Genomic DNA, 27,321 nt, shown 5'->3' on the forward strand with positions numbered 1-27,321 from the left:
GGGGGTGTCTGGGTGGGGAGGAGATGGGGTGTCTGGGAGGGGGGATAGGAGAGGGGGTGTCGGGGGGGTAGGTGAGGTGTCTGGGAGGGGGGATAGGGGAGGGGGATAGGAGAGGGGGTGTCGGGGGGGGGGTAGGTGAGGAGGAGATGGGGTGTCCGGGAGGGGGGATAGGAGAGGGGGTGTCGGAGGGGGTAGGTGAGGAGGAGATGGGGTGTCCGGGAGGGGGGATAGGATAGATGAGGAGTATTATACTCAGTATATGGAAGCAGGACACTATTTATATGGAGAAAAGGGTACAATCAGTTTGTCTATGCCCCGTGTCTGTCGAGCTGTACTGAGCTCCACCCCCTCCTTCTAAGATCTTCCCATTGTTGATGTTCAGATTACAGGGTGACTCCTCTTCTTACTAGAAACTTCTAGTATCTCCAGGAAGTTTCCTCCTCCCCCAGTGCTGACAAGTGGAGGGGGCGGGGCTCAGAGGTGGCAAAGCCACTCCGGCCTACAGAACTCCCAGCCAGATCTGTGCATGGACAGCACTGCACGCTGCAGCCTGACCTGCGCTGCTGACATTGCTGCACCCACAGAGACAGAGCTGGAAGACATCTTCACCCACACATCCAGAGCTGAGATCCTGCTGCCCCCAGAAATCCTGAACCTCCAGCACCCAGATCTAGAAGTCAGTTGCATTTACAGATCCAGAACCTGCTTCACCTGGAGAACCCCTGAGAGTATTGGCAAATATCAGCAGCTCAGACTAACCTGAAGGAGATCACAATGACAGCGGAGGAGATGAAGACAGAGCAGGGACCCCAGGAGATCTCCATGGAGGGGATAGACATCAGCCCAAAGGGAGATCATGGTGTGCTAAAGGTAAAGCAGTGACTGACCCTTGCCTTGTGTGATTGCATGCACTGTGCTGCAGCATGATCTGCAAAGTGCAGGCATTGAGGCAGATTTAAAAGATTTGTGAGGTTCGGTGGGCTTGCACTCCAGTGCTCAAGCAGTTTTTATAAGCGGGCTCAACATTTTTTATTTTCTATTATTTCAAGTCCAGCTGATGTGTTTGTTGTATGAATTGTAATGGCTGCATAGAAGGGTGTGTGGGCTGGTATGGAAACATGAAATGTTGGTAAAGATCAGATATTGCAAGGTACAATAATCCACCAGGTCTGGAACGTGTACATGGGATCCCTTGTGCAATGGGTCAGTAGTTTATTGCTAGAGCTGGAAGTCTGTGCACATGTGAAATTCTATGAGCCCCCTTGTATGCACAGAAAGCTGGTTACAGGACCAGAAAGAGAAGCACTCTGGGATTTTGCACATGCCAACCTGCTAGAGACCCAAGTTGGGTCTGAGCATTATGTGGGATGTTGGTCTAAGATGGTGCCACCGGAGCAGAGTGGGGAAGAAGAACTTTGAGATGGAAGGAGGACAACGCTGGACTCCATGGACTTGAAAGTATTTTTTTTTTTTTTTTTGTTAATTTACACACCGGAACAATTCCCATGGAAAAGAAATATCATTTTGGGTAGGCAGGCTGAAGTTCCTTTTTTAAAGGAGAATTTTGGGGTTTTAGAACAAACATGCATACTCCCCTCAATGCTGCAGCATCGGTAGGATGCTGCAGCTGTCCCCCGTTGGCTCTAAAGTCAGGAAACTGAGCGATCGCGTGACCGCTGATCGCTCAGTTCTCGGCTTACTCTGGGTGTCAGTCACCGCTCTCTGCTGTCCTCCTCCAGCACTCACTGGAGCGCCAGGTGGGAGCGGCTGGCTCATGTTCCCCATTGCGTGCAGAGCCAGCTGCAGATCAGGCATCTGGGTGGATCCCGACAATATGGTAGGGATCCTTTCAGAGTCTGGAGTGGCTCTGTGACACAAGTAAGTGCATTCCTGTGACCCAGAAGTATTGCATGAAAATCTTTGTCCATACTTCGCTTTTAAAGACTAGCAGGCATGGAAACCAGCCAAAATGAATGATGGCTGATACACCATACCTGACCCATGTACCCCAAATATATCCAAATGTTGGTCAGTATGATTAAAATGTTTGGCATTCTTTAGTGTACAGTAATGTTGAAGAAATTGCAAATATATCTTCTTTCTTGAAGTATTTCTTCCACATCTGTGACTTATTAGAGGTAGGTTTGCCCAAGGCCTCCATAAAGATGATCGGGACTGCATATGGGTCAGTTCTGCATTGGTTGAGCGATGAAAAGTAGTATGCTCCCACTTAGAGTGAGCAGCAATAAATGTTGGGCTGTGTAGTTCAGTAGCTGGAGAGAAACTGACTGCCCAACCAGGGCCTAGATCCTTCTAGAAAATTCTGCAGAGGTACAATACATCAAGAAAGAAAGTTTATAGTGACAGTCTGGTAGCTTGTTGGTTAGCCTTGTACATCATCCCTCTGTTTTCTGGGGTTTCTTCTGGGTCTTTTGTCCCTCATTCTGTAATGTACTGGTAAAGTAATAGTTTTAACCAGAGTGAGCCTACCATGGGTATGACTGTGGTGAGGTCTTTAGATTGAGTTATGACCATGACGGGGTCATTAGACTGTAAGCTCCTTTGGTTCAGTCAGCATTTTATCTTGCTGCCACCACTGCAAGAGTTTATGCAGCAGGTCACAAAGCAGTTTACCTGTATGAAAAGACTCAGATGGAAGCTACCATTGAGTTCTGGACCATACATTATTTTGAGGTTGAAACGTTCAAGGGCATCGTTACCCGGTGTTTCACTTTGACTTAAAGGGAGTCTGTCACAATCTATACGCTCCTTCTGAGGCTCTTAAATGTCATGGTGTAGTGACAAGCCATAAAATCAGCAAATGGACCTTTAAATATTTTAACACTGCACTTTCTAGTAGTGGGTATGCCCTAGGCCACGTACACTGGGCATTTATGCCCTGTCCATCCAATCCCAGAGCCCCACTCCTGCAGCCTGTCCAAATGTAGCACATGCTGACAGACAATGAGGCTGGACACTGTACCAAGTGACACGCGTGTTTAGAGCCCTATGCCTCTTCGCCTCAGCCAATCATAGGAAGCTTCGTATTCATTCAGAGAATACAAAGCTGCATATGAATGGTTGCGTGCTGCTCAGCCCCACTCCATTTTGTTCCGGGTGTGTAACAGGATGTTAACCTTCCACAGCCACAACAAAGTGCTGTATACTGTATGTAGCTGAGGCTATTGTGGGCACTTGTGTTTTTGGCCAGCTTGGCCCAAATTAACTAATTAAAGCTGTATTAAACCCAAAAGCAAACCTTTAATATATTGCAGCTTACCAATTCTTAGATGTGATGGCTGTATTTTGTTTTCTTTTTTAGGCTTTCTTTCTACTATTTTCATCTAGTTATCCAGCCAGCAAGTCTGGTGTTTTTTTTTTTTTTTTATTACAAGCTCCCCAGCAGAACGTATCAGTTTACATGGATGAGACAAACCACTTAACACTGGCAGGGATGATTAAGATGATCAGCTTTTATTTATTCCTGCAAAACTATTTGCTGTAACTGATAACTGATTATGAAATGGAAGCTGGAGTTTGTGTTCAATTTTTTAGTGTATTTAAATCTGCTAATTTACCACTGCCCTCCTCCCCAGACTGACAATGCCCCTATCCACTGTGCCTCCTGCTCTCATCCAGAGTTGTGTCACTAATACCGGAGGTGTATTAATGGCCAGATCACCAGGTAAAAACAAAACAAAGCAAAGAAAATGAATGCAGCCATCAAATCTAATGCTTGGTAATTTGCAATATAATATATTTTGGGCTTAAAGCGGACCTTCGGTCTTCTTCCTTTTTTTTTTTTCCCATCTATTAAATCTTCTGCCCTTGTTGTTTTAACTTTGGATAGTAAAACATTTTTTTCTGCCAGTAAATACCTTATACAGCCCACTTCCTGTTTCTTGTCTGGTCACTAGCCTAGACTTATGGCTCGGTTCACACTGCAGCAATGCGGGAACCCTGCACATCGCATGTTTCCCGGTGGCAGTTCATACTGCCCTATGCGAACTGCTAGGAGTGTTAATTGAAAGTTAATGACACCCCCCACAATCACAATGTGAACTGCAAATTTGGACAGGAATCGGATTGCATAGGTTTTTACATTCTGCGGTGGACCAAAAAACAGGTCCTGTGCGAGTTTGGTCTGAATGAGATACAAATTCAGCCATACTGTCTGTATGGCTCAAATCGCATCGCACAGAGATCTCATGTGATTTGCAGTGCGGTGCAAATCACATCTGATGTCGGACATTGCATCAGTGGAAACCTGACCCATTGACATCATGCACAGCTCTCATTTTTTGAGTTTGCCAGGAAGGGAGGGGGGATGGGTCATAAGAGAGACAGTGAGGGCTGCAGAGCTGGAGGTGTGCCTCTGTGTGTCTGTATATATCCAGGAAGTGAACAGGCAGCAGCTTCAGCTACCCACAGTTAAAATGGATGCAGCCAGACTCAGTGGAGGGAGATTTCTGCAGCATATTTGGCACAGTACAGAATCACGGAATATTTAAAATAATATGCAAAGTGGTTGGAGGGAAGCTTCAGAATGGCAAAGATGTTTTTATTACAAATTATGTGAACAGACTGCAGTTCCGACCACTTTTAAAGTGAAAATAAAGCTGGAGATCAGCTTTAGGGTTTTGCAGTAGGTTAACAAATGCAGCTCAGCCTGCAATAAACACGCTGTCCCTAGCAGTAATCATTTTTCACCACAAGATGTCCTCAGGAATGATGCCTGGTGTCCCCTATACTGGAAGACTGAGGCCATCCCTGTGGGTGCAGGGGGCTCTTCATTCACAGTGTAAAGATGCAGAGAGCATTCCTGATGTCATCACATCAACCTCACTTGTTGCTCAGCTCCAGCGAAGAGAAAGGGGACACCATCTGTAAAACAAATAAAAAATGAATAAATAAATTATTTGTGGGTTAGAGCCTGGTGTTTAACAGGTCTGTGATATTAAAAGAAGAAGAAAAAAAATCTGTTGCAGTTTCTATGATGTAGGCATCAGGTTTGTCTTGGCATGGTAGACCACAAGTCATTCCTACTTCCTGTGTAAGACCTGGACACAGATACAAGGTATTTGCTGCCCGACATTGCCGTAAATGAAGTGTATGTTTTGTACACTTCAAATAAAGCTTGTACAAAACAAAAAAAGGGGGGTGCGCTGAATCATGCACCACACTGGCCACTAACTGGAAGTTTTTGACTGCATAAGCTACTTTCTGGAAAAGGTGAACTCAGCCTTTCAATGGCCCCTCCTCCACCACTTACCTGAATTGTGACTAGCTTCTCCCTGCAGACATCTGTTGATTTTTGAATTTAACATGGCTCATCCTGCACAGCTGTACCGTCCATTTACAGGTAAATGGGAAGACTACAAGTCCCAACTGCCACTGTGGTGGAGGGGCTTACACATCACTCAGGCAGCAGGGTGGTGACGTCCCCATGTTGATAAAGTCGGCAACCAGGAGAGGATGAATAAAATGTCTCCATTTCATCCAAGGAGTACACATGTTCCAGAGCCAACCCAACGTGTTTCAGCCTATCAAGGTCTTACTCATAGTCGATAGGCTGAAACACGTTAGTGTTGGCTCTGTTTGGAACATGTGTACTCCTTGGATGAAATGGAGACATTTTATTCATCCCCACCTGGTTGCTGACTTTTTCTACATGGAATGACTTTTTTGTGTTGTGTGGTGGAGATTGCAAGTCAGGCAGGTTGAGTGGAAACAGAGAGCTCTTTCCGGCCCTGATTGCACAATTGAGTTGCAGTGCCTTTATCTTGCATGTGTGTTTGGTGATGTCTAGAGCTGCAGGATTAATCATTAAAGAATCGAGATCGCAATTCAACCCCTGCCAAGATCTTAAAACGGCATTTCTAAGATTCAGTGTAGAGCTCTTCTCTGCTGACAGCTGTCAAAAAACCCCCCAGAAAACAGGCAACCTGCCAAGTTTATCACAACATGTTAGGGGGAGATGAAGAGAAACATTGTAACATTGTGTTATTTTAGATTAAAAGGATGAACTTTGGTTTGTGAAATGAGGGCAGTTTAACCATTTAAAGACTAAGCCTTTTTCTTACACTTGTTGCTTACAAGTTAAAATCTTTTTTTTTTACTAGAAAATTATATAGCTGAGACGCTAGAGAATAAAATGGAGGTTGTTGCAATATTTGTGTCGCACTGTATTTTCACAGTGGTCTTTCCTGACCCACACATGTGGCCCTAGGTTTCTTTGGCCCTAAGCCTAGTGTATGAATGTGAGTTAGGGACCTTAGATTGAGTGCAAGGACTGATGTGAATGTACAATATGTATGTAAAATGCTGCGTAAATTATATATATTAATTATATCTCTCTCAAACAGTCCTGCTGATGGGTTGAGGACCTCCAACGCCCCTGTCCAGCTCTCCTAGAGTAGCTGACGGTCTCCTGGAATCTCCTCCATGCTCTTGAGACTGTGCTGGGAGACACAGCAAACCTTCAGGCAATGGCAGGTGCAACCTCTATAGGGTCCTGGTATTGCCTCCTGCTACCGGTAGTGACACTGACCTTAGCCAAATGTCATTGGCCTCCACCTATAAAACCACTCATTTTTTGGAGGTCATCTCATTGTTGCCTATCTAGTGCACCTGTTGTTAATTTCATTAACACCAAAGCAGCTGAGACTGAATAATAACTCCCTCTGCTACTTAACTGACCAGATCAATATACCAGGAGTTTAATGGACTTGATGCAATACTCTGATTAAAAAGTGTTCCTTTAATAAAAAAAAAAAAAATATATATATATATATATATATATATATATATATATATATATATATATATATATATATATATATATATATATATATATATATATATATATATTATTTATACGGAAGCTCCATACAGGGCTGGGGGTAAACAATGCAGGAGTCTGATGATGCAATGATCAGAGTTGCACTGTTCTGATGGCTTTAGTGCAATTTAGTATCTGCACATTTTTTATTTTTTTCATTTTATTAATGTATATGTGTTTTTATTACACTTTTGCAAAAGTCGTTTATGCCTTTTAAGGTCACATTTCAGATTTTGTTCAGTCTGTACATTATGTAGTCTAAATGCTTATTCGCTGGAAAAACGTTGTCATTGATTTTAAAGGCCTGTCCCTTAAGCTCTGTTTTTTATGTTGCACAGTCGGGCATGTTTGCGCTTTCTCTTCTTTATAGATTTAATTAAAATTAATAATAGAGGGGATCTGTGGATGTCTGTTCTCAGGATTTCCTAGACGCTTCAAGATCTTCTGACAATATGCAGCGACGCCCAGAAACAGGCCACACCCCCAAGCTGTTGTACCGTGACCTTATTGTTTGGCTCCTCCTCTCAATTTTACCTAAAGGCTCAGGTGACCAAGACAGAGACAAAGGAAATTGCTGAGCTCATGCAACCTGTCTGGAGAATAAATAATAGATCTATACATAAGATTAGTGTGTTGAACTTATCGTCTTTTTATTGTTGTACCTTTTTGTATTCTGAACAAATGCTGCATAAAGTTGTAAAGAATGTTCTTTTAATGTTGAAGTTTAATTTAAAATGTATTATTTTTTTCCTTCCGTGGTTACCACTTTTTCGCCCCTTAACCACATGTTCATTTTTTTTTTTTTTTTTTTCATTTCTGTAATACGTACTAGTCCAAGATGTGATCACTAGGTCTCTGTGCTTCTCTGTGCAGTGCAAGTCAGATCATGGCTGGTGGGAGGGGCCAGCGGTGTGCTGTAAACTTCCTGAAAACAACACTGCACCCTGCCTCAGGCCTGCTCGGAGGAACGCTCAGTCCTGATGCAGGCATTTGGGTGGCTCTTGTAACGATCAATAGCTCATTTTGTCTAGGGGAGAAACAGTTTTACTTACCTGATCCTTTGCTTCCCTGGCAGGTGGAGCTCCCCATAATCCCCTGGTGGGCTAAGGACCCTGCTCTGGTCTGCATGATGTCAGGAGGGCACAGCCCCTCTACAAGGGGTTTTTTTTTTATTTTCCCTTCTTCTTTCTCCAGCAAATCAAGAAAGAGGGCAGTGGGACAGAGAATCCTATGATTGGGGATAAAGTCAGCGTCCACTACACTGGCTGGCTGCCTGATGGGACCAAGTTTGATTCCAGTAGAGACAGAAAGGACAAGTTCACCTTTGACCTGGGGAAAGGTACGGTCTTCAAGCCGCTGTCTGAACACCGGCTCCATCTAGTGGTAATGCAAAAATTGTACATAGAGTCTTCAGCATGTGAGCTACATCATAGGCCTCATGCACACTGGAGCTCAAAGAAGCTGCTTTGAGCTCTTCTGGGCTTTTATTTTTCTCTGCCTGTTAATTCCCCTCCATGTTATCCAATGACATGCACACTATAAGTGTTTTCTGAAGTGCTTTGGAACGTCCTGTCCTAGGATGACAATACTCGCTGTACAGAAGAAAATGTTCTTAACCAGTTCCTGATGGCTAGGCAGGGGTTTCATTGCTCTTAGTGGACGTCGTATGACATCCCTCAGAACGGCTGCTCATGCGCGCCAATCTGTGGTGCGGTGTGATGCTCGGACACACCGCATCACCAACCTTGGTAAAGAACCTATGACATAGGCTCTTACCATGTGATCAGCTGTGTCTATCAGTGTAAATAGGAAGTGCCTGTTATCGGCATTCCTCTACTCTTGCTGACCGAGCGTGAGAAGCGTCTTGCCTCACAGCGATCAGAGGTGCCTGTCATTTCCCACCACTGATGAATCAGTGCTGCATATTAGTGCTTCCTCGCACGCCTCATCCATGCCTGTCAGTGTAGCCTCATCAGCACACATCAGTGAAGTGAAAAACTTTATTTAGAAAATTTTATACCAATTTTTTGGCCTTTTTTCATTTGTTTAGTAAAAAATAAAAAAAAAAACCCAATGGTGATGAACAAAAGAAGTTTTATCTGTCACAAAATAAAATTTTTTTTTTTATCTCAACCCCCCCCCCCCCCCGCGCTCCACCTGGGTCTCCCATCCCACCGGGAGGCCTGAGTGACCAGCCGTCCGCCAGCTGCCCGAGGACCCAGATCGGCTTTCTTCGGGTCTCTGATCTAGTAACCCAGAGGCGCCAGTTTAAAAAAAAAAAAAAAAAAACCCTAGATCCCTCCATAAATAGTACCTGTCACTGTCTATTGCTGTCACAAGGGATGTTTTAAATCTACAGACTATCGGCACCTGATATCGGCTATCGGCCTGAGAGGAAGCCGGAATATCCAGCTGTCACGGCTCCCGATACCTGGCGGCTTCCGTGTTCCATCTTCAGCCTCCTGATTGGCCAGGACGCAAAACCAGAAGTGACGTGATGACGAATTTTGATTTGCTAAAGTCAAAAGTGGGAGGGTTCTGCGCCCCGAGCACACTGTAAAATAAGCCAATTAGAGCCTCAGGCTCTAATCACGTGCTTGTTTAACATTGACGGACCTAATAAACTTCTGTTAGTCCGGACCCCCTCAGTGCACTGTACACACATAGAACAATTTAAAAAAAAAAAAATCATGATATGACTAACGTTTTTTTTTAACTTGTTAGTCATATTATCATTTATTTAAAAAAAAAAAATCGTTCTATTAATTGCTTTCCTATGGACTGGCCACCACTGTCATTCAGTAATGATAATCTCCAGCTGTAAGTTCATATCATCTTCTTCTTACAGGTCAGGTGATTAAAGCGTGGGACATCGCTGTGGCCACCATGAAAGTTGGAGAGATCTGTCAGGTTACCTGTAAGCCAGAGTATGCCTATGGAGCATCAGGGAGTCCTCCCAAAATTCCACCAAATGCTACGCTCATCTTTGAGGTACAAGAGACATTTTAACTTCTTCTATTGGTGAACGTTTTGTGAGTTTTCATATTCTTCATCATCATTTTTTTTTGCCTCCAGATTGAGCTTTATGACTTCCAAGGTGAAGATCTGTCAAAAGAAGAAGATGGCGGTATTATTCGTAGAATTCGAGTGAAGGGCGAGGGATATTCCAAACCCAACGAGGGCGCCGTGGTAGAATGTAAGTGATTGACGATCCTGCTTAAGGGGGAATCTCATGTTGCCGTGTCCACATGGCCTTTTTAATCACTTCCGCCCTATATCTGTGCACCCCTTATGAACCACAACAGTTTTTTTACTTTTACACTATAGGCCTTTTTATTTAGAAAATTACAATGTAATACTTTTTTTTTTTTTTTTTTTGAGAAAGGGGGGAAAAAAAAGCTAGGCTTTTATTTGGCAATATTTCTTTGCAAAAATGTATATTTCGTAGGGACTGTATAGACAAAAAGAAATATGTAGTGCTATGTTTACAAGGAAGTGTCAGATCTCACACTACAGGCAGAGGCCATGCATTAACATGTGCAGTGCCATGCCTCATGTTTAAACTGAAACTACTGACAGGAATGTGAAGATTCCTTGTAGTGTAGACTCTGCGTATAGAACAACAAATGACACTGTGAGACTACATGATAAATGCACATCTTATGCGGGTGAAAAACACAAGGTGCAGGTGGGAATATTTACCATTTCTTGAAAGTGGTTGTAAAACCTCACATATTCCCAGTGAAGTGACTGGCCTCAGGTGATACACAGAGATGAAACAAAACCTCCTACATAAGTTGTACCTGTTCATTTGCAGTCTTCTCTTCTGAACATAGTCCAGAATTTCTAAATCTTGTCTAAGCTGTCAGAAAACACTATGCAGAGCTCAGTGAGGAGAGTTTCTGAGAGCTGATTGGAGGGAAGAGACCACCCCCCCCTCCACACAGCTGACGGGAACAAAGCTAAGGCTGTCAATCAGCTGGAGCTCCCTCCCTTGTCACCTTTGTTTTCTTGGTGTCAGGGAAAATTGTTAGAAGTGATTCATGCAAATAGCAGAGGAACGAAGAAGCAGACAGAAATGAAACTTGCTGCTCTTAATTGAGACAGGTACACACTATAGAGGGGTATGCTTTGTCCATATTTCATGTCTGAGGTTTACAACCACTAAGTGATGGTATATGGAGAATAAAAGAAATGCCTTTCCTTATATGAATGAAATCGCTTTTACACATGCATTTTGACAGTTGCTCTTGCTGTGTGATACAAAGCAATTACCGGCTGTCTATTTGCGGTGGAGAAAGTGGTGGCAGAAGGAAGAGTAGCTGGGAAGAAATGTGTCCTAAAATCTGATTTTTTTTTTTTTTTTTTTTTGACATATCTCTCGCATTCAAAATCTTTAGGTAGTTAAAGTTTGGAAGGTAAAGGACAGTTGTACCTTTTCAGTTACATTTAAAAGTTTCTAATTACTACCCACCCCCCAATCCTTGGCTTCAAACATTAGGACTCGTTCACATATATGCATGACAATTGATCGGAAAACCGTGCAGACTTCACTTGCAGAGACATCCGTTTCACATCAGTTTACCTCAGTTTTCATGCATGTGGACATCAGTTTTCATGCGAGTCGGTTATGTGCCCTATTCGCACAGTGTTGATGTCATGTTAGTCTTTAGTTTTCCTGTGCAGAAAACTGCATACAGTTTGCAGATTCCTGCGCAGAAAAAATCTGCACAGTGTCGTGTGAACAGGGCACATAAAGAACCCTTGTGTTTTTTTAATTTTTTTTTATTTATTTATTTTGATCCCTTGCCGAATGTGTGCAGAAAAACTCCTGTCTCTGCACCATGGTGTGAACAAGGCCTACGTTTTTAGAAGAAGCTGAATGTATACATGTCTAGCGACTTCACCCACCACATGAAACTGAAATATCTGTTTTTGTTGGAGTTCTTTGATTAGCCTAAGCATATTAGAAGATAGATCTATAGCAGTTTAGGGTCTAGTTGAGGACCATAGAATAATCTGTTTCTCTGCTATTTTAATACAGTGAAGCTGCAAGGAATCCACAATGAGCGCGTGTTTGACGAACGGGAGCTGCAGTTTGAAGTTGGAGAGGGAGAGAGCCTCGGGATCCCCCCGGGAGTGGAGACTGCACTGCAGCAGATGGAGAAAGGAGAGGAAGCTGTGCTCTACCTGAAACCAGAGTGAGCTGACTGTCCTGATGTGGTGGTTGTTTGTTTATTATGGACTGTGTCCTACTAGATTCTTGATTAACCACTTGACCTCCGAAATATTTACCCTTTTCATGAACAGGCCATTTTTTTTGCGATATGGCACTGTTGCATGACCGCGTAATTGTTAAAGTAACGCTGTACCCAAACAAAATATGTCTTTTTTTTTTTTTTCTTACCACAAACGGAGCTTTCTTTTGGTGGTATTTGATCACCTCCTGCATTATTATTATTTTATTTATTTATTTATTTTGCGCTTGGATGGCGTCTACAAACTTTGGGATATTTTTATTTGATTTTACTAGTAATGGTGGCATTCAGCGATTTGTAGCAGGACTGCGATATTGCGGCGGACATTCTGACATGTGACACTTTTTGGGGGACCAGTGACACTAATACAGTGATCAGTGCTAAAAATATGCGCTGTCACTGTACTAATGACAGTGGCTGGGAAGTGGTTAAACATCAGGGGCAACCAAAGGGTTAACTGTGTGTGTGCCTAGCCAGTGTTTTAGTGTACTGTGTGAGGTGCTTTTACTAGGTGAAGCAATGACATTTGTCCCCTGTCTTGCAGGGACACACATTCTATCCCTTTCCTCCCGTCAGAACGCCGTTCTGGCTTTAAATAGGTAGATCACCGTTCTGTGTCTTTTCCTCACGATTGGCAGATGCCAGCAGAAATCAAGTCCGCGGTACCCACAGATTAGCTCTCACTGTGTGTAATCCCGGCAGGAGTGAGCTGCTGGCGGCGCGCATGTGTGCCCCCTACCCGGAAGTGTCAGATTGTGTGTGTGTGTGTGTGTGTGTGTGTGTGTATATATGTATGTATGTATATGTATATGTGTGTGTGTATATATATATTCTTGCTTCACTCTAAAGTCAACTTCAAGAGAAGTGTTGATTACATTTATCTTGCTCTATATTTAAAGTGGAATTCCTGATTAACCTTTTAACTATTCTTAAAAATGTCCCCTCCTTTCTTAGGGAACCACCGGCATTCCCTTTCATTATTCGCATCTTTAGTTATGCTGAATCAATATGTTATCTGACTGAGTATTCAACTTCTGTAATATCATCTAGTTTTCTTCATGTTTGTTATATGCACTGTTTAATATTCATACTGTACCATGTACTGGATTTTATGAAACAGTTGCCTGTAAATTACCAATAAAATATTTGAAAAGAAAAATGTCCCCTCCTCCTTCTTCTGTCTATCCTGTCTACCCTATGTAAAAAAGATCCGTATACCTGTTTTTTAAGCCCGTTCTGATCCAGTCACGTGATCCTGTAGCTGGCTGCTCACTGACACAGGGGATCATGTGACTGGACTGGATTAGGCTTTAAAAAAGTGTGTATACATGTCTTTTTTTACAGCAGGTAAACAGGATAGGTAGTGAGAAAAGATATACCTGTGCTCAAATCCCAATAGCTTGTACATCTATTTTAAACTATCAGGTGCTAAATCCTGGATGAACCCTCTGCACACTGCTATATACCCTTTCCAGCAAACTTCGCAATGGAAAAAAAGGGATTTTTAGTTCACACATTGCAATACATGCTTAAGCCGGCCAACTACGTCCAAGAAATCCCCTTTTTATTGCCAGTACACTGTTTTGCCACTACAAATGCTACAGTGTACACCATGCCAACCTGGGGCATAAAGACACAAGGTGACATGGTGTCCACCATGGCAAAGCAGTGTAGGACTGGCCATAAGAGGGATTACTTTGACGCAGTCGGTGGGCTTAAGAATGTATTGCAATATGTGTGAACTAAATCCCTGTTTTTCATTGCATTTGCTGGAAAGGGTGTATAGCTGTGTGCAGAGGCTCCATCCAGAATTTGTAGTGTTAATATGTGGTCACTCCCCTTTAGCACCTGATAGTTTAAATACGTGTACAAGCTATTGGGATTTAAGCACAGGTATATCTTTTCCCTGTTGTAACGCAAGTCAGTGATCAGACCTGAACCTAGTAGTTCTCCCCCACCTTGTGTATTTATGCCCCAGGTTGGCATGGTGTCCGCTGTAATATTTGCAGTGGCAAAGCAGTGAAGGACTGGCCATAAGAGGGATTTATTTATTTTTTACGCAGTTGGCTAGCTTAAGCCTGTACTGCAATACGTGTGAACTAAAAATCCCTGTTTTTCATTGCATAGTTTGCTGGAAAGGGTGTATAGCAGTGTGCAGAGGGTCCATCCATCCAGAATTTGTAGGATAGGTAGAGAGAGATTTTTTAGAATATGGTTATATAAGCTATGGTTAGACAGGAATTCCACTTCATCTCCACCCTCAATTCCTTTCCCTTCCCAAACAGTATTTCTGCTCTGGAAGAACAGTTCAATTGATGATAATAGACAGATTCAAGGCTGTAAATAACAATGTAATTCATTTCCATTGAGTAGTTTGGACACTTGTTCTGTTTGGGGAAAAAAAGGTGTAATATAAGACACATTATTCTGAACATTATCCAGCTTGTGGAACGTAATTACACTGATCATAGCATCATTCTGTTACAGATACGGTTTTGACAGCGCAGGCTATGAGCCATTTCAGATCCCACCCAATGCCGAATTGAAATACGAAATCAAACTGAAGAGCTTTGAGAAGGTGAGTGTTGTCCTCGGGCGGTGGTTTCTGGGTGAGTGTTGTCCTCGGGCGGTGGTTTCTGGGTGAGCGTTGTCCTCGGGCGGTGGTTTCTGGGTGAGCGTTGTCCTCGGGCGGTGGTTTCTGGGTGAGCGTTGTCCTCGGGCGGTGGTTTCTGGGTGAGCGTTGTCCTCGGACGGTGGTTTCTGGGTGAGCGTTGTCCTCGGGCGGTGGTTTCTGGGTGAGCGTTGTCCTCGGGCGGTGGTTTCTGGGTGAGCGTTGTCCTCGGGCGGTGGTTTCTGGGTGAGCGTTGTCCTCGGGCGGTGGTTTCTGGGTGAGCGTTTGTCCTCGGGCGGTGGTTTCTGGGTGAGCGTTTGTCCTCGGGCGGTGGTTTCTGGGTGAGCGTTTGTCCTCGGGCGGTGGTTTCTGGGTGAGCGTTTGTCCTCGGGCGGTGGTTTCTGGGTGAGCGTTTGTCCTCGGGCGGTGGTTTCTGGGTGAGCGTTTGTCCTCGGGCGGTGGTTTCTGGGTGAGCGTTTGTCCTCGGGCGGTGGTTTCTGGGTGAGCGTTTGTCCTCGGGCGGTGGTTTCTGGGTGAGCGTTTGTCCTCGGGCGGTGGTTTCTGGGTGAGCGTTTGTCCTCGGGCGGTGGTTTCTGGGTGAGCGTTTGTCCTCGGGCGGTGGTTTCTGGGTGAGCGTTTGTCCTCGGGCGGTGGTTTCTGGGTGAGCGTTTGTCCTCGGGCGGTGGTTTCTGGGTGAGCGTTTGTCCTCGGGCGGTGGTTTCTGGGTGAGCGTTGTCCTCGGACGGTGGTTTCTGGGTGAGCGTTTGTCCTCGGGCGGTGGTTTCTGGGTGAGCGTTTGTCCTCGGGCGGTGGTTTCTGGGTGAGCGTTGTCCTCGGACGGTGGTTTCTGGGTGAGCGTTGTCCTCGGGCGGTGGTTTCTGGGTGAGCGTTGTCCTCGGGTGGTGGTTTCTGGGTGAGTGTTAATGTGTGTTCTAGTTGAGTATTGTCCTCAGCTGGTGCATGCTGGGTAAGTGCTGTTCTCAGAAGTTGTGCCTGCGTGGTATGCACTATGGGAATGTTGTCTTTGGGCAGTACTTGCTGGTTTTTTCCTGAGCGGTGCATGCTGGGGAAATGTTGATGTGTGCTCGAGTGGCATCCTCAGCGGCAGATGCCAGGGGGAAGAGGGAGTGTTGTCCCGGAGATTACATATTAGGGAAGTGTTGTCCACAGGTCGTGTCTGCGTGGAAAGAGTTGTCCTTGGGTGATGCGTGTCGGGGTTTTTCCCGGGCTTTGCTTGCTGTTAGCAGCAATATAACATCAATTTCTTACAATGCTCTCTGTAATACTATTTTTTTTTTCCCAATCAGGCCAAGGAGTCATGGGAGATGAATAGTGATGAAAAGTTGGAGCAGGGAGTTCTGGTCAAGGAAAGAGGATCACAATATTTCAGGGTAGGTGTCAAAAATAACAATTTTTAGTATATTTTGTCGGAGGTTTTATAAAGTTATGAGAACACTTTAACATATAATCGTAAACTATATTAGTAGCTCTCTAAAGAGCGCTGTATTATATTTTCAGTGAACACGAATTTAAGGTCATTTTACTGTAAAGTTTTTATAAAAGAAAATTATATTTTAGATTTAGCTGATCCGTCTAGCAGCAGAGATCACATGACTAAATGCTTTGGTATTTGATCATATAAGTAGCTGCCATGGAATTTTTAGCAGCCTTTATTTAACCACTTGACCTCAGGAAGATTTACAGCTCTTCATGACCAGGCACTGCGCTACTTTAACTGACAATTGCGTGGTCATGGAACACTGTATCCAAATATAATTTTATGTAATTTTTATCCCAGAAATAGAGCATTTTATATTCTAATATTTCTATTCTAATAGAGCATTTGTTTTGTTTTTTTTGTGCGATAAACAAAAGACCGACAATTTTGAAAAAAAAAAATAAATGTATTTTTCACTTTCTGCTATAAAACATATCCATTAAAAAAATCTAACTTCTTCATGAATTTATGCTAATATGTACTCTGTACATATTTTTGGTTAAAAAAAAAATTAAAAATCCCAATAAGCGTATATTGATTGGGATATACAGTGCCTTAAAATATTCATACCCCTTGAAATTTTCCACATTTTGTCATGTTACAACCAAAAAAGTAAATGTATTTTATTGGGATTTTATGTCATAGACCAACACAAAATGGAACATAATTGTGACGTCGAAGGAAAATGATCAATGTTTTTCCTTTTTTTTTGTTTGTTTGTTTATTTATTTTTACAAATACATGAAAAGTGTGGCGTGCATTAGTATCCAGCCCCGTTTTACTCTGATACCCCTAACTAAAGTCTAGTGGAACCAATTGCCTTCAGAAGTCACCTAATTAGTAAAAAGAGTCTACCCGTGTGTTATTTAATCTCAGTATAAATGCAGCTGTGCTGTGAAGCCTTCAGAGGATTGTGAGAACCTTGATGAGCAAACCGCATCATGAAGACCAAGGAACACACCAGATAGGTCAGGGATAAAGTTGTGGAGACATTTAAAGCAGGGTTAGGTTATAAAAAAAAATATGCCAAGCTTTGGACATCTCAAGGAGCACTGTTCAATCCATCATCCGAAAAAGGAAAAAATATGGCACAACTGTAAACCTACCAAGACATGGCTGTCCACCTAAACTGACAGGCCGGGCAAGGAAACCATAAATCAGAGAGGCCCATGGTAACTCTGGAGGAGTAACTCTTCCAGCAGGACAAAGACCCTAATCATACAGCCAGAGCTACAATGGAATGGTTTAGATCAAAGCATATTCATGTGTTAGAATCGTCCAGACCTAAATCCTATTGAGAATCTGCGGCAAGACTTGAACATTGCTGTTCAGACGCTCTCCATCCAATCTGACAGAGCTTGAGCTATTGTGCAAAGAAGAATGGGCAAAAATATCACTCTCTAGATGTGCAAAGCTGGTAGAGACATCCCCAAAAAGCCTTGCAGCTGTAATTGCAGTGAAAGGCGGTTCTAGAAAGTATTGGATTGGGGGGGCGCCGAATACCAATGCACGCCAAACTTTTCACATTTAGTTGTAAAATAATTTGAAAACCATTTATCATTTTCCTTCAGCTTCACAATTATGTGCCACTTTGTGTTAGTCTATCAATAAAATACATTTACGTTTTTAAATGTAACTTGACAAAATGTGGAAAATTTCAAGGGGTATGAATAGTTTTTCAAAGCGCTATATATACTGGAGTTTTTAATTTAATTTTTTTTTTTTTTTTATATATACTTGTAATGGCAGTGATCGCCGACTTAAAGTGGGGCTGCAATATTGTGGTGGACATACTGACACTAACATACACTTTGTGGGAACCAGTAACACTAATGCAGTGATCGGTGCTAAAAAATCTGCGCTGTCACTGTACTAATGACAGTGACTGGGAAGGGGTTAAACGGCTAGTGTGTTTAACCACTTCAATACTGGGCACTCCCCCTGCTCCCTTCCTGCTCAAGTCCATTTCAGCTTTCAGCGCTGTCGCTGTTTAAATGACAGTTGCCGGGTCATGCTACGCTGTACCCAAACAAAATGATAATTTTCTTCCCACAAATAGAGCTTTCTTTTGGTGGGATTTGATCACCACTGCGGTTTTTATTTTTTGCTAAACAAATAAAGACTGAAAATTTAGAAAAAAAAAATTTTTTTTTTCTTTGTTTCGGTTTATAAAATTTTGTAAATAAGTAAGTTTTTCTCCTTCACTGATGAGGCTGCACTGATGGGCGGCACTGATGATGGGCACTCATAAGTGGCACTGATTGGCATCACTGATTTGGAGGCACTGGCAGGTATTGCTGGTGGGCACTGATCGGCATCATGTGTGGGCACAGATTGCCACCAGGGATGCCATCCCTGGTGGTCATCAGTGGTGGCCATCCCTGGTGGTCCTGGGTGGGCATCGGAGGGGGGGGCTGTGCTGATAAACAATCAGCGCAGACCCCCCTGTCAGAGGAGCAGCCGATCGTCTCTCCTCTACTCGCGTCTGTTAGACGCGAGTGAGGTGAACCCGATAAACTGCTCTTTCCTGTTCCTGTATCAGATTAATCATCATTTGCTCAAGTACTCTTGCAAATGCTTGGTATGGGTGCAACCCTAATACCAACCATAAAAACATTCTTTGTATTGCCTACTGCAGTGTGCAAATAAAATGTTCATGTATAATTATTTATTTATTTACTCCATCTCAGGTAGGGAAGTTCCGTCCAGCTGTCATCCAGTACAAGAAGATTGTCCAGTGGCTGGAACACGAGAGCGGATTGTCAGATGAAGAGAGCGCAAAATCCAAATCCCTGCTTTTGGCGGCATTTCTAAACCTGGCCGCCTGTTACCTGAAGCTGGCAGAATACAGGCATGCTCTGGAACATTGTAACAAGGTGAGGACAGAGCAATTCTTATAAATATTTCATATACAGTAAAACCTTGGATTGTGAGCATAATTCAAATCCAAAGCACTTGTATATCAAAGCGAATTTCCCCATAAGAAATAATGGAAACTTGGATGATTCGTTCCACAGCCATTTATTCATAAGTCCTTCAGTTTATAGTCCATATAAAAAGATTATAGCAATGTGACCAGGTTGTGTAACCATAAAATGTCCATCCACAAATGGAAGCCTCCACAAGGGGATTAGAAGCGAAATCCATCAGGAGCTCCAGAGTATAAAAGAGAAGAGAGGCGCCTCGAAGTTTTGCAATATGTTGCTAAATGTTGTACCTTCATTAACCATATTGCTACATTTAGAGGCGCCTCTCTTCTTTTATACTCCGTTGTGACGCTACTTGTATATCAAGACATCGCTTGTATATCAAGTCATAATTTAATAAAAAATGTAGCTTGTCTTGCAAAAGCTCTCAAACCAAGGTTTTACTGTACTGTATACCACATATAAACAGCAGAGGGAGTACTTGAAGGCACTTTTCAGCAGCTTTCCACCAGCATCGCTTACTGCTATGCTGTGAATTGCCTGAAGAGTACAAGTTTTGAAAATCAACATTGAAGTGGACCTTTCAGGAGCTCTACAAGTCATAAATTGCTGACTTGTCACAATACATGGCATCAGTAAAGCTTCCAAATATCCAAAGCCATCCTTGAGCTCCAGTCCAGTGACTTTGCTTATGAATAGATGATGTATTTGGTCTGCTGCAGGCAAGAGGAAGCATTTCCTCAGCTTTCTCCTGCTTTCCTTGTGATCAGACTGCAACATTGCAACTCTGTAGTAAGTCACAAGGGGAGAGGCTGCTGCAGGAATTGATCTGTCAAACATTTGTGAACACAGACATAAGGCCCGTACACACGATCAGAAGCCATCTTCTGATCGGAAGTAAAATTTCATCCTAGCGAACGGTCTGACGTTTTTCTGATCATTAGAATGCTGCTTTCGACAGCCGATTTCAAATTTTCAGATGACAAAAACTGGACGTGCAGGCTATAAAATTTTTCTCGTATGTGAACACAACATCCGATTTTCGTTTTAATTAGTACGGTTTTCATCTGACAAATCGTAAGACCAAGACTACGCATGCTCAGAAACGAACAAACACATACAAAACCATTTAATACATTACATGAAAATTTACTGTATGAAAAATTTCGTATGTAGAGTAACCGCTTCTCTTTCGATATGAGACTTGCATGCAACAAAAAATGGACGAAAATTTGTCCGATAATCTGATCTTGTGGACCAGGCTTTAGAAATTTAGAGGCACCAGGATTTGCATGATTCTGTCATCTCTGAGCTGGCATCTCGGTCCAGGAAGTAAATGGTAACTGTGGATAATGCCTGAGCAAAGATTACTCCAGCCTTCTGGAATAAAAAAAAAAAAAGATGAAGACATAGTCAGGGGAAGTACTGTGCTGTGATCTCTGTTAGAGGTAGTAAATACCTGGAAGTGTTACACTGACACATTACCTAGCATGATCGGACTTAACATGAGAAAATATATCTAACACACCTCCTTCCCCCTTCATCAGTTCGCTAATTACATTTCTAGATAAAACCTTTTCATTTTCATTAGGGCTGAAACAACGATTATAATTTGATTATTTTCATTATTTATTATTATAATAATAATAATAATAGTTGGTCAGCCAGTTAGTTGGCCTGCATACAGAATGCATTATTTAGTTACATATCAGGAAATAGAGTGCAGCACACATACAGCTCAGTACACCCTCCATACATGTCAGTAAGTGCCTGATGGCTTGTGAATGTGTGAGGAGCAATGCTTCATGGAACATGCAGTCCTGGGCAGGAGACGGAAGTGATTTAAAGTGATTCTAAAGTCAGAAGTTTTTTTACCAGAATGCATTCCATGCATTCTGGTAAAAAAACCTGTGACCAGCTCATCGTATACTTGCCTGATATCAAACTAGTACTGTACCTGAGAGCAGCAGCACCCCCTTCTCCCCCTCTCCCCTCACAAGACTCAGATGCAGCAATGGGAGCCATTGGCACCTGCTGCTGTCAATCACAGCCTGTGAGGATGGAGCAGGGGGCAGATCCGAGACGCACTGTGTGTGTCAACAGAGGGGTTCAAGCCCACACAAGTACCTCTATAGCAAGCGGCTTGCTATAGGGGCACTGAAGCCAGAAGGAGGCAAAAGCACTGGTGGGGGACCCCAGAGGAGCAGGATCCGGGCTGCTCTGTGCAAAACCATGACACAGAGCAGGTAAGGATGGCAAGTTTGTTGTCTAAAAGAAAAAAAAAAATCAACCTTTTTACAATCCATTTTAAGGGCTCTGTGTGGGGAAAATACGCACCTTAACACAGAAGCTGGAGGCTGATAGACTGGAGGTAATAGAAGGCAGGGCTCAAAATTTGAAGTCCTGAGCTACACATGCCTACCACTGCAACATGCTTTTATGATGTGTTTTTGAAGCTTTGTACATAGGAGTCATTTGTAAGTCAAATGTTTGTAACCCAGGGAGCGCCTGTATATCCTACTTCTGGGAATTATTTATTATTCTACATATGATATATATACTGTGTGTTTATTGCTTTCACTGTTTCACAGTATAAATTAACCCCTTATAGTAGTGATTATCTGCAGCTTTTTTTTTTTTCACTATAAAGGGATCGTTTGTTTTTTAACCCTATCATGACAAGTGATACAAAAAGCATGCTGCTTCTTCTAAATGTCTTAATGAATGCTGGCACAGGCAGCTTGTTTCAAGCAACCTGCCTATGACAAGGGAGTATCGCAATGCATGAGTTTGTAGATGTCCGTCTGGAAGAGGAGGCATTCCTAGGCAGACTTAACTTGCATGCAGTCCTCCTTAGATAACACCCACATATAATGCTGAGCATCCATGATTAAAGGAACTGAAATCCAATTAATGAAAAGGGTGGGCCAGGGACAGTCGGGGTGGGGAGCGGAAAGCTATATGGTGCTGGACATCCTCGAGGCATGATTGAGGCAGTTCGATCTGACTTGCTGCATTTTTAAATGCACATTGTTGGAAGATCGCAGTGAAACCAGAGTAAGTAATTTCAGTACAGGAGAGGAGCCTGTACAACTGTGTAAGACTGGAGTGAAGGCAGCTTTACCAATATATTTGTCTCCCCTACAGGCACTAGAATTCGAACCCAACAATGAGAAAGGATTGTTCCGCCGGGGCGAATCCTACATAGGAGTGAATGAATTCGAGCTGGCAAGGGATGACTTCACTAAGGTGATCCAGCTTTACCCCAATAACAAGGCAGCACGAACTCAGATGGCCAAGTGCCAGCAGCGTATACATGAGCAACACCAGCGGGAAAAGAAGATCTATGCCAACATGTTCCAGAGGCTGGCGGAGAAAGAGGAAAAGGTGAGAGAGCGCGCATTGTGGTTGGAGTGGCAATGTCTCATCAGGAAAACTTTAAATTAAAAAGCATTCCTTTAAAAAAGATTCAAAAGGGAATTTGGATAACCCAAAAGAGAAAAAACACAATTGAAAAGCATTAGTAGTCAGGTGTTCATGTTCTGCTATTAACCTTTAATGTGTATATGTCTCCCAAAAAAAAAAGATATTGTTGAAGCATTCAAAGCCCCTGTTGTGTTTTTACTAACATCTGGGGCTCCAATAGAGTGATTTCCCATCACTTCCTGTCCTGGTTGACCATGTCTTACGTAGACTAAAATACAAATCTGACAGGGGTTCTAGCCTTCCCTACTCTACTAAAGAAAAGTATTTTATTCCTGTCTGATGCTGTTCTATAGTTCCCTCACTTCTTTTCTAGTGAAACATTTTCAGCAGGAAAGGGAATATTGGGAAATTTCCAAAACTGAGCCTCAGGCAGCAGTAAAACTTGGCAAGGGTTCTAATATAATAAAACTATAATCCTGCCCTTTTTTTAAAACTGGTTCGGCCACATCTGGAGTGTTCTGGTCAGTGACGTCACTAGGGTTGGTGTCACCTGGTGCGGTAAAACATGGTGTCACTCCCCTCCTGTGTAAGCTGCCCAGCACCCTGCAGGCAGCGTACAGTCACGGGGTGCACCCCAAACTGCCCCCTGTAAATGATAGTATAGGGTGGTAAAGTGACAGGTTAGGGTAGGTTGGGGTGGTATAGTGGCAGGTTGGGATGGCATAGGGCAGGTAAGGATAGTATAGAGTGGTATAATGGCAGGTTGGGGTGGTATAGGGCAGGTTAGGGTATTATAGGGTGGTATAGTGGCAGGTTGGGGGTGGTACAAGGCAGATTGGGGTGGTACAAGGCACCCCAACAGTGACAGTGTGCTGTGCAGTAACTTATAGCATACCTCATGCTTGCAGATGAAGACCCTGGCGGATGGGAGGGGCTGCTGTGTCCTCACCTCTATCTCCTTCAGCTGTGGGATCAGCGTGAACGGGTCTGTGAGAGGAGTGGATGAGGCGGCCACACCCCCAGCTCCGCCTACCTACAACGGCTGCCTCTGGAGATATTTGAGATCGGACCCTGAGTGACAGCTGGGGAGTGTTATAGGCAGCCTGAGCCACTCCTGCACGGCTGAATGCCCTCCTCGCACTGCTCCGGTGCAAGCTAAAGTGTTTAATGGGTGGTCCCGGTGTCACCCCTCTGGCAGGTGTCACCTGGTGCGGGCCGCACCCCCATAGCAACGCCACTGGTTCTGGTCACCAGTCCTCACAAAGGATGTGCTGAAGCTGGAGAGAGTCCAGAGAGGGGCAACAAAATTAATAAGGGGACTGGAGTACTACAAGCACTAAACCTATTCTCTCTGGGGGAAAAAAGGCACTTGAGAGGAGATATGATAGCAGTATACAAATACCTCAATGGAGATCCCAGCGTAGTAAGAAAAAACGTTTCAGTCTCGGAGTGTAAGAGGACACAGGGCCCACAACGAGATTGGAGAAGTGGTTTAATCTTAAGCTGCACTGGGGGGTTTTTCACTGTCGGGGTGATGTGGAACTCTCTTCCACAATTAGTGGTGTCAGCGTGGAGTATTGATATTTTTAAAAGACTCTTGGACCTGCATCTTAGTGAACACAACATACAGGGATATGGGAAATGATTATCGACACTGACACACATACACCATCACAGGTTGAACTGGATGGACTACTGTCTTTATTCAACCCTACCTACTATGAAATATTTCTCACCATATCTTAGACTGCTTTCACACTGGGGCGCATTACAGGCGCTATAGCGCTAAAAATAGCGCCTGTAAAGAGCCTCTCCTCTCACTCCAGCGTGAAAGCAGGAGGGGTTTCACACAGGAGCGGTGAAGTCCTGCAAGCAGCATCTTTGCAGCGCTGTAGGAGCAGTGTACACACCGCTCTTAAAGCGCCCCTGCCCATTGAAATCAATGGGCAGCGCCGCCGAATCGCCAGCAAAACGGCGCTTTGCGGTGGTTCTAACTCTTTTTTTCAGCTGTTAGCGGGGGTTAAAAGCCCTCCACTAGCAGCCGAATAGCATCGGTAAAGCACCGCTATGTTTATTTTTTTTACTTTACCGGCAACGCCCCAGTGTTTAAGTAGCCTAAGACAAAAATAAAACGTTTTGGGAGCATATACACATTAAAGAGACCTGTCGCCACACTATGAATTTCAACTAAAATCTGCCCATACGATCATATGTCCATTTAAAGGGTAACACCGCTTTTGTGGAGGGGGAGGGGGGGGGGGATAGCAAAAAATTATAAATATATAGCATAAACATTTGCATCTCAAGTCATATTGTAATTGAATGTTCTTAAAAATAACCTTTTTTCCTTTTCAATCTGCACCGCTGTAAAATGCAATGCAATATGGCTACCTGGAGGCCTTCTGTACAAAGATACGCCCCAGAAATGTAATTTCCGGCTTGTGTGATTTAGCTTACTGATTTTCCCAGAAGTTTGCCCTAAGATGCCAGTCAGATTTTTGGCATCCCCTGCAACAAAAATTTCATTTTTGGTGAGATACTCCCAAAGGGAAGTCATGTCTAAAGGGATGCAGACCCCGCCACCTTCCTCATTAGAGCTCTGCAGGTGATTGATAATTATAAACCCACTTCCATACAGATTCACAAATACCATCATGCCTCTGGAAGTCATGCCTATGACTGTCAGGCTTGCAATGCCATAGGAATTGTAGTTCCACAACAGCTACAGTGCCAAGGTTGCCTACCCCTGCTATTGTCTAGTCTTCACCTCTGCCCTGGCAGCTACTTAAAAGGGTATGTAGGGTGGGAAGGGACAGAGGAGCTGGGCCAGCACAGACTGTAATTGGACACTCCCTGAAGAGGTAAGGGCTATGACCTGCACGGAGTGAGGAGGCCTTGCTAGGGAATTGGCTCTTCCCGAAGTGTCAATTCCATAGCAAGTTCACAGTCACATTGACACTTGATTAACCACTTCAGCCCGGAAGATGTGGCCGCTGAATGACCGGCCATTTTTTGTGATTCGGCACTGCATCGCTTTAACCGACAATTGCACGGTCGTGCGACGTTGCACCGAAACAAAATTGATGTTTTTTTTATTTCCCACAAATGGCACTTTCTTTTGGTGGTATTTGATCGCCTCTGCGTTTTTGTTTTGTTTTTTGCACTATAAACAAAAAAAAGCGACAATTTTGAAAAAAACACTATTTTGTACTTTTTTCTATAATATCCCCATTGCTTTTAAAAAAAAAAAATAAATAAAAATTTTTCTCAGCTTAGACCGATATGCATTCTTCTACATACTTTTGGTAAAAAAATTGCAATAAGCTTATATTGATTGGTTTGCGCAAAAGGTATAGCATCTACAAAATAGGGGCTAGATTTATATTATTATTATTATTATTATTATTATTATTATTATTATTATTATATATATTTTTTCTTTAACTAGTAATGGTGGCGATTTGCGATTTTTATCGGGACTGCGACATTATGGCAGGCACATCAGACACTTTTGACACATTTTTGGGACCATTGGCATTTGTACAGCGATCAGTGCTATAAAAATGTCACTGGCAGGGAAGCGGTTAACACCAAGGGGTTAACTGTGTTCCCTGTTTGTGTTTCTAAGTGTGGGGGTGGGGGGGTGGTGGACTGACCTAGAGGAAATGACAGATCGTGGTTCCTAGCTATTAGGAACTCACGATCTGTCACTCCTCGCAGAACAGGGATTTGTGTGTTTACACATACACGTTCTTGTTCTGCCTCTCGTGCCTGCGGTCGCTCGTGGCCGGTGATCATCGCGACTGTCGGCCATGAGCATCGGCGCGCCTGCTATCCCGATCCCACGAGCCAATGTATAGCTATGACGGCTCGCGGGATCGTGACAACCTGCTGCAGTATAATGGCAGCGGCTGGTCAGCAAGCTGTTAAACATTTAGTTATATAAAGGAGAGGACTGCATTTAAAATACTTGATTTTTCTGTGCAGTATTTTTTTTTTTTTTTTTAAAGTTGGTGATAGGTTAAGTTCATTTATCATTATTTTCTGTTCTAGGAGTCTTCTAAAGCTCCCAAAGAGCAGTCCCTGGCCACCACTGACGTAGAGATGAGCGAAGCAACATCCACAGAAGAGGCTCAGCACAACGGAGCCACAGACATCGAAATCAGTGAAGCATAGGAGTAAAGGAGCGAGTCCCTTTTATACAAATCAATCCATCTCTGCGCCAGTAGGGTAGGGGTTATGAAGATTTGTTATGAGAGGAGGGTGGGGATGCGGTTATCTGTACAAACTTTCCACACGCCAGTATACCCATAACCGCTGTACAATCTCTCTTCATTCCAGCCTGTTCACTCATTCTATCTCAGGAGTTTATATCCCATCGGCCTATCGGGAAAGAGCACAAGTGAGATCCTTTCATCTGATTGGCCACCGATGGGAAATTGTTTACCTGCACTCTATCGTTCACACTAAGGGTTTTGAGGAGTCACCTTGTCAATACACCCCTCCTAGGGGCCTTGCTTGGTTCAGCTCTTAAATCACAATTTCCATGTCAGACTGGTTTAGGTGCTTTCTGCCCCTTCTTATCTGCTGCAATTTTTGTTTCTTATTTTATTTTTGTTCATTTTTGTAATGTTTATTTCACTGTGTTCATCTCCTGTAAATAATAAATAAATGTATTATTGGTGCTTATTTTTGTGATGCTTTTTTATGAATATCAAAAACTTGGTCGTGTATTAAAATGATAGGAGTATTTAAATAGG

The 27,321-nt window shown here is 43.3% G+C and overlaps 1 protein-coding gene across 1 annotated transcript; it reads left to right on the forward strand.

The window, feature by feature from the left end:
• Nucleotides 1-434: 434 nt before the first annotated feature.
• Nucleotides 435-27,250, forward strand: FKBP4 (FKBP prolyl isomerase 4). Its single transcript, XM_073621671.1, has 10 exons — nucleotides 435-870; nucleotides 8,036-8,180; nucleotides 9,690-9,832; nucleotides 9,917-10,037; nucleotides 11,886-12,042; nucleotides 14,587-14,677; nucleotides 16,018-16,101; nucleotides 18,899-19,084; nucleotides 22,283-22,522; nucleotides 26,615-27,250. Exons 1-10 carry the CDS (start codon nucleotides 775-777, stop codon nucleotides 26,735-26,737), a joined length of 1,386 nt encoding a protein of 461 aa, XP_073477772.1. The 5' UTR covers nucleotides 435-774; the 3' UTR covers nucleotides 26,738-27,250.
• The last annotated feature ends 71 nt before the right edge of the window (nucleotides 27,251-27,321 follow it).

Source organism: Aquarana catesbeiana, linkage group LG03, assembly GCF_042186555.1.
Source record: "Aquarana catesbeiana isolate 2022-GZ linkage group LG03, ASM4218655v1, whole genome shotgun sequence".
Lineage (NCBI taxonomy): Eukaryota > Metazoa > Chordata > Amphibia > Anura > Ranidae > Aquarana > Aquarana catesbeiana.

What these genes read in the sequence shown, in the direction of transcription:
- FKBP4 (XM_073621671.1), top strand. Translation starts at nt 775, where the DNA reads ATGACAGCGGAGGAGATGAAGACAGAGCAGGGACCCCAGGAGATCTCC. An exon ending in CGAGGGCGCCGTGGTAGAAT is followed by an intron (nt 10,038 to 11,885) that starts GTAAGTGATTGA and finishes ATTTTAATACAG; the next exon opens with TGAAGCTGCAAGGAATCCAC. An exon ending in GAGGATCACAATATTTCAGG is followed by an intron (nt 16,102 to 18,898) that starts GTAGGTGTCAAA and finishes ACTCCATCTCAG; the next exon opens with GTAGGGAAGTTCCGTCCAGC.